The 8,255-nt window shown below is 38.7% G+C and overlaps 1 protein-coding gene across 6 annotated transcripts in view; it reads right to left on the bottom strand.

The window, feature by feature from the left end:
- Positions 1-1,672: 1,672 nt before the first annotated feature.
- ZNF667 (zinc finger protein 667) overlaps positions 1,673-8,255 on the bottom strand; it is a 31,812-nt gene continuing 25,229 nt past the window's right edge. For all 6 annotated transcript variants that reach the window (XM_080827758.1, XM_080827755.1, XM_080827756.1 and 3 more), the window contains one exon: positions 1,673-4,539. In XM_080827758.1, coding sequence (XP_080683884.1) covers positions 2,960-4,539 — 1,580 coding nt within the window. In that variant the 3' untranslated portion in view covers positions 1,673-2,959. The remainder of the gene's footprint in view (positions 4,540-8,255) is intronic.

The following is an 8,255-nucleotide window of genomic DNA, read 5'->3' as shown; positions in this document are numbered from 1 at the left end:
TGAGCCACCCAGGTGGCCCTACTGTAATTCTTTTTTCCCCCCTAAGTCTGCTGTAATTCTTACCATTGTTCCTCTGTAATTAAAAAACCTTTCTTGGTATTCTCTGAGCTATATATATCTATGTTCTGGTGCCATCAGTTATTATATCTTCAAACATTTCTTCCCCATCTTCTCTGGTCCTTCTGGGATTCCAGTTATGCATGTGCTGGAACAGTAGATCCTTCCCCCACAGCCCTTGGATGCTGTCATCTCCCTGCACCCCTTGCCCCCCGCCCCAAGTTGTTCTGGCTTGGGGGATTTTCAAGTTCACGTATTCTTTCCTTGGCTGTGTCAAGTATATTGATAAGCCTGCTGAAGGCACAGTTTGTGGTCATTTTTAGAATCTCCATCATTCATCCCTCTCTGCTCAAAGGACCCATGTTATTTGCTGTTGTGCAACTTTATTAGAACCTTTAACATACTAAAAATTCTGTCAGTCCAACACCTATGTACTTCTCAGTAGTTCTGGGTTGTACTTTCACTTGGTGGGGGTGGGGAGTGTAGATTCTTCTTGCTTTTTTGCATGTCTTAATTTTGCTCCCCTCCTGCCCCAGGCCCCAAGCTAGGAATCTTGTACAGGACAGCAGAAGAGGTAGACAGACTTCCTAGAAATGGTTGTGTCATTCCTTCTGTTAAGCTTCTTGTGTGTGTGGCGGGGGGTGTCATTAATATAGACAGGAACTGGACTAGGTTTACGTTTGGCTGTTGCTATGGTTACCCAGAGTTTAGCAGTCTTCAAACATTACTAGTAATTCCTTAAAATGGGAGCCTGTTTTCTCAACGGTGTATCTCAATAAACCCGGGTCACCTCCATGTTTAAGTGTTCCCTGTCAATTACATCTCAGAGGAAATCAGGATATACTAGAGTATTTTTATTAATCCATTTATTAACTCAATATTTAATAAGTGCTAACCACTTCCTATGTGCCAGTCACTGTACTAAACACCGAAATTTGTAATTCCTTTAATACTCTACAACCTTCTGTGACTATTTTGTGCATCTGTACTTTCTCTTTGCCCTCAGCAGCCTTCCAACCTTTGTGTACCTTGCCAACTTTAATGTCCTATTCTTCCTTTGATATGGTCACTATCTCCAAGTGACCATGTCCCCCTGTCCTCTATTCACCTTGGAGTTCACCATCTTCTTCTCTGTATTACCTGTGTACCAGGTATGTTTCCACATTCTAATATGCTGTATTCCCTTGTGAATTCTAAGTGTCTGTAAGCAAGAACACTGTCTTACCAGTTTATCAGGTTTGGGACCAATGATTTGGAATCCATCTCTATGGCAGACCGACAGAAGAATTAAACAAAGGGAAGTGCATGGAAGGGGAGGGAGAACAGACATGCCTCTCCATGAGCCTTTTCTATATTATCTGCTCACCTATTTGCTCCAAATGTCAGACATTTTTTATGCTGATTTTACAGAACTACTATGACAAGTGTAAATGAAAATTAACTGTTACCCTGTATGCATGCTTACCCTCTGCAAATCTGGATGTTATTTTCTCAGTTGTGGTCAAAATCAGGGTGACCTAAAGCCATGTGGTCATGCATTTCACAGTTACCTTAACAGGGTATGGGTGGTTTTAAAAATGGCTTTTGCAGAAGAGTGCAAGTATATACAGCCCAGTAACAAAAAAACTGATTTTATTTCTCACATACTTTGCACAAGCTGGAAACAGAGACTGAAAGCTATTATATATGGTGATTAGCAGACAGGAAAAGAGCCTGGTACATAAATCCAGAGTTCCCCCCCTCCATGTATTAGCCATTCCAGATGCCATAACAAAATACCACAGACGACGTGACTTAAACAAAAGAAACTTATTTTCTAGTTTTGGAGGCTGAAAGTCCGAGGTCAGGGTGTCACATGGTTGGATGTAGTGCGGACTACCTTCCTGGCTTATATACAGCCATCTTCCTGCAGTATCTTCATAAACTAGAGAGAGCAAGATCTCTGGCATCCTTTTTTTTTAAAGACACTAATCCTATCATGATGCACCCGCATAACCTCATCTATTCCCTAAATATCTCCCAAAGGTCCCATTTCAAAATACCATCACATTAGAGGTTAGGGGTTCGACATATGCATTTTGAGAGGACATATTCAAGGAATGGCATCTCGTTTTCCACCAATCACTTATTACACACCAGGGCTCTTACAGGAAAATACCAATGTTTATTTATATAAATATAGACAAATTTATTTTTAGTAAAACAGTAACAAATAATTTCTCCCTGCTTTTAACTTCTCATTTCTCTGCTTTCTTTTTTTCCCATCAGTTTGTCTCAGGCTTGTCAGATTTTTCACACAACGAATATCAGTATCTTCATTCAGAGACAATATGGCAGTGACTCAACTGATTCACACAATTATGAGGACTATCTTTAACCACCTGAAGACTCACTCTTCTCTCACCCATATCTGCCAACTGCAAGCAGCACCCTGGTTTGCCCAGGAAATCTCTTACATGTGATAGTTCCAGTCCTAAGAGACAAACTTCAACTCATTCTTCATGTGACCTTAAATCAGGCTCAGAGCCCCATCCACAAATATGGACTCTGTAGTTCTACTTTGTTGTGTGTGACTAATGAAACAGCTTTAAATTAACTCTGGAAATAAAATATCAGTAATTCTTATCACATGAAGAGTGGTATTCACTAAAAATGACTGATCAAATCATATGAGTTTGCTACTTTGAAATTAGGACCCATGATAAGGTCACTGACTCAGCTGATCACAAATCATCTGGTCAAAGTCACCAATGACTTCTGCTCTTTGGCTTTCAAAGTGGGATACATCATCAAACGGTCCCATTTTTACAAAACTTATCTTATAGACAAGTGCATTATCCAATGCCTTGGTCTCTGCTACCTTGATAGCCTCACTCTATGCTTTCACATAGTTAAAACAGACTCAGGCTTTTTCTTCAGAATGTGTATTCTGATGTCGAATCAGGGATGAACTCCGACTATATGCCTTCCCACATTTACTGCATTCATATGGTTTCTCTGAAGAATGACTTCTCTGATGCCGAATAAGATCCGAACCACTGCTAAAGGCCTTCCCACATTCATTACATTCGTACGGTTTCTCTCCAGTATGACTTCTTTCATGCAGAATAAGGGATGTCCGTTGACTAAAGGCCTTCCCACATGTTTTGCATGTATATGGTTTTTCTCCAGTGTGAATTCTTTCATGTTGGGCAAGGTGTGCACTCTGACTGAAGGCCTTCCCACACTGATCACATTCATACGGTCTGTCTTCAGTATGAATTCTCTTATGTCGAGTAAGAGATATTCGGTGACTGAAGGCTTTTCCACATTCCTCACACTGATAGGGTTTTTCTCCAGTATGAATTCTCTGATGTTCAATAAGAAAAGACTGTCGGCCAAAAACTTTACTACATTTATTGCATTTGAAAGGTTTCTCTTCAGAATGAATGTTCTGATGTATTTTAAGGTTGGCAGTTCCAGAAAACATCTTCCCACATTCCTTACATTCAAACAGTTTCTTTTTCCTTGTATGAACTTTCTGATGTTGAATAAGGGATGAATGCCGATTACAGACCTTTTCACATTTACTGCATCTGTACAATTTCTCTCCATTATGAATTCTTTGATGTAGAATAAGGGTTGAAAACCGCCTGAAGACCTTCTCGCATTTATCACATTTGTAGGTTTTCTTTGACATATGAATTCTCTGGTGAAGCATAATGGATGAAATCCTATTAAAGGATTTTCCACATGCTCTGCATTTATAAGGATTCTCTAAATGGTGACTTTTCGGCTGTGGTCTCTGACTTAAGGCCTTCTCACTTTCATGGGTCTTCTCTCCAGTATGATTTCTTTTATGTCTAACAAGGGCTGATTTCTTATTGAAGCCTCTCCCACATTTGTTGCATTTGTATCTTTTCTTTCCACTGTGAATTTTCTTATGAAGTAACAGGGATGACATTCGAATGAAGTCTTTTCCACACTTTCCACACTGGTGGATGTTCTCAACAAAATCAATTTTCTGGCCCACACTGAGAGGTGGGCACTGACTCAAGGCCTTCTCACAGTCAGCGGTTTCCTTCCCATTATGAACTTTCCCATGGAGAATAAGAGATGTTCTCTGAATGAAGCTTTCTCCACATTTACCACATTCATAGCTTTTCCTTCCATTGTGAATTTTCTGATGAAGAATGAGGGATGAAATCTGTCTGAGAGCTTTTCTACACTTACTACATTCATAAGGCTTCTCTCCAGTATGAGATTTCTGATGAAGTTTAAGAGATAAGCTTTGACCAAAGGTTTTCCCACAGTCATTACATTTTAAAGATTTCTTCCCTGAATGCACCTTCCTGGGTTTTATTAGAACTGAACTCTTCCTGCAGCTCCTCTTTCCTGTGGGAACCTTCTGTGAAGCAGAAACTGGTTTCTGATAGATGCTTTGCCCAGATTTGTTGCACAGATTTGGATGTAACTTCTTGGTCTCACATTTAGACCCTGAGTCTGAAAGACATCAAGAAATTCAGTATTTGTTTTCCTATGCTGCAAAAATGAGGCTTCTGTGCAGTCACTATCAATGATGATAATACCACCAACACTTCTCAAACACGTAACACCAATGCTGATGGCTAAGACAATAACTTTTTAGTGTCTTATTGTAATTTTAACATAGTAAGGGCTTTTTTAAAAAAAATAAATTTTATTTATTTATTTGACAGAGAGAGAGAGCTCACAAGCAAACAGAGTAGCAGGGAGAGGGAGAGGGAGAAGCCGGCTCCCTGGCTGAGCAAGGAGCATGATGTGGGGCTCAATCCTAGGACTCTGGGATCATGACCAGAGCCGAAAGCAGACGCATAACCAACTGAGCCACCCAGGCATCGTAAGGGCTTTATAGAAATATTTAATAATTAGAATTCGGGAAATCTGACAACTTAAAATTAATAAAATCAAAGGTTTAGTTGTAGGATAAATTCATACCATATACCACATTAAACTCCACAGTTATTCATTGGTGAATGTACTTTTATTATTTGCAATGTCTAAAATGACAGAAGATAAACTACAGATGGAAGGTAAGCTAGTAGTTGCCTGGGGGTGGAGGCGAGAATAGGGATTAACTGTAAATGGACATGAAAAGTTTTATTAGGTTGACAAAAATATTCTAAAACTAGATTTTGGTGATGGCTATACAACTTGTTAAATTTATCAAAATTTGCCACTGAATTATACACTTAAAATGGGTGAATTTTACAATATGTAAATTATGTCTCAATAAAGTAAAATTTTTTGTGAAGTTGTAAATTTTTAAAATCTATTCTTAAAATCAAATATTAAAAAAAAGACAAAGAAAACAAAAAACAATCAGACTTCTGATTTTCAACTCCTCATTTAAGAGGCTTGCAAAGCACAACTTCGAACTAACAAGTAGAAAGCTAAACAGGTTGTAAAACCATTTCTTCCTGGACCCGTAAGAGAGGAAAAAGTACAAACTACTGCCTCCAACTCCAGTTGCTTCTAGCCATCCTGTCCCTCCTAGGAGGTAGGAGGGATAGGTATAGGCTGAGAGACTTGTGATACTCATACTCCAGAGGCAAAGGCACCTAAAAGACTGAGCCCTAATTCTAGGACAACAGAATGCTTCCCATCCCAACACACCTGACCCACCACGTCACGAAAGGGCTGTTTACATCAGTTCTTTCTACCTGGTACATCACCTCTGGCCATTAAGAAAAAAATTACAAGGCGTACCAAAAGGCAAAACACACCATTTGAAAAGACAGAGCAAGCATCAAAACCAGACTCAGATATGGCAGGGATGCTGAAATATCAGACCAGAAATTTAAAAATGATTAATATGTTAAGGACTCTAATAGGTAAACTATACAGCATATTAGAACAGATGGGCAACGCAGGCAAAGAGATGGAAATGCTAAGTATCAAAGCAAAATACTACCGATCAAAAACGCTACAACAGAAATAAAGAATGCCTTGGATGGGCTTATTAATAGATCCAACATACCTAAAGAAAGATTCTGTGAGCTAACTTATCAACAGAATCCTTAAAAACCAGATAGCAAAGTAAGTAAAGACTGGAAAAAACAAAAACAAAACACCCCAAAAACCCAGACTATCTAAAGACTTTGGGACAACTACAAAAAAAGTAACAAATGGGTTATGAGAATGCCAGGATAAAAAAAAGAGAAAAGAACAGAAGAAACATTTGAAGGAATAATGAATGAGAATTTCCCCAAATTAATGTCAGACACTAAATCATAATTCAACGCACTCAGAGAACACCAACCAGAAAAAATGCTAAAAAAATAAATTTACACACACAGACACACACACATACATACTAAGGAAGGACAGATTATGGAATCATAAAAATGTTCATTTAAAACCACAATAGGCAGGGGTGCCTGTGCGGCTCAGTCAGTTAAGCATCTGTCTTTGCCTTAAGTCATGATCCCAGGGTCCTGTGATCAAGCCCCTCATTGGGCTCCCTGCTCAGCAGGAAGTCTGCTTATCCCTTTCCCCCCACTGTGTTCTCTCTCTCTCAAATCAATACAATTTTTTAAAAAATTAAATTAAAAATTAAAACCACTATAGGCAGAAAAAGCGTGGAAGACAAAAACAGGAGCAAAGAATAAAGACAACAAATAAAAATATTTATTGTAAGTGGCTGGGTTATGGACATTGGGGAGGGTATGTGCTATGGTGAGTGCTGTGAAATGTGTAAGCCTGATGATTCACACACCTGTACCGCTGGGGCAAGTAATACATTATGTTAATAAAGAAGTATATTTATACATGTATTTATTATATATATAGTAGATAGCAATCCAACTGTATCAATAATCACTCTGTTTGTCAACAGTTTAAACCAACTAAAAGAGACTGAATTTAATTTGATTTAATTCAGAGTGAATTAAAAAACATGGCCCAACTGTGTGCTATTAAGAAACTCAACTTTATGAGGGGGTGGAAAACAATTTACCATGCAAATGGACATCAAAGAAAGCTGGGGTGGCAATCCTTATTTCAGGTAACTTAGATTTTAAGCCAATGACTATAATGAGAGATGAGGAAGGACACTGTATCATACTCAAAGGGTCTGTCCAACAAGAAGATCTAACAATTTTAAATATCTATACTCCTAACATGGGAGCAGACAACTATATAAACCAATTAATAACAAAATCAAAGAAACACATCAACAATAATACAATAATAGTAGGGGACTTTAATAATCCCCTCGCTGAAATGGACAGATCATCCAAGCAGAAGATCAACAAGGAAACAAGGGCTTTGAATGATGCACTGGACCAGATGGACTTTATAGATATACTCAGAACATTCCATCCCAAAGCAACAGAATACACATTCCTCACTACTACATACAACATTCTCCAGAACAGATCACATCCTGGGTCACAAATCAGGTCTTAACTGGTACCAAAAGATTGGCATCATTCCCTGCATATTTTCAGACCACAATGCTCTGAAGCTAGAACTCAATCACAAGAGGAAATTTGTAAAGAACCCAAATACATGGAGACTAAAGAGCATCCTTCTAAAGAATGAATGAGTCAACCAGGAAATTAAAGAAGAATTGAAAAAATTCATGGAAACAAATGATAATGAAAACACAATGGTTCAAAATCTGAGGGACACAGCAAAGGCAGTCCTGAGAGGAAAATATATAGTGATACAAGCCTTTCTCAAGAAACAAGAAACGTCTCAAATATACAACCTAACCCTACACCTAAAGGAGCTGGAGAAAGAGCAACAAAGAAAGTCTAAACCCAGCAGGAGAAGAGAAATAATAAAGATCAGAGCAGAAATCAATGAAATAGAAACCAAAAAAAACCCAACAGAACAAATCAACGAAACTAGGAGCTGGTTCTTTGAAAGAATTAATAAGATTGATAAACCCCTGGCCAGACTTATCAAGAAGAAAAGAGAAAGACCCAAATAAATAAAATCATGAATGAAAGAGGAGCGATCACAACCAACACCAAAGAAATACAAACAATTATAAGAACATATTATGAGCGGGGCGCCTGGGTGGCTCAGTGGGTTAAAGCCTCTGCCTTCGGCTCAGGTCATGATCTCAGGGTCCTGGGATCAAGCCCCGCATCGGGCTCTCTGCTCAGCAGGGAGCCTGCTTCCTACTCTCTCTCTGTCTGCCTCTCTGCTTACTTGTGATCTCTGTCTGT

This window comes from Martes martes, assembly GCF_963455335.1.
Source record: "Martes martes genome assembly, chromosome: 17".
Classification (NCBI taxonomy): Eukaryota; Metazoa; Chordata; class Mammalia; order Carnivora; family Mustelidae; genus Martes; species Martes martes.
Note: the sequence above shows the minus strand (reverse complement) of the source record. Positions and strands in the feature narration are given on the sequence as shown.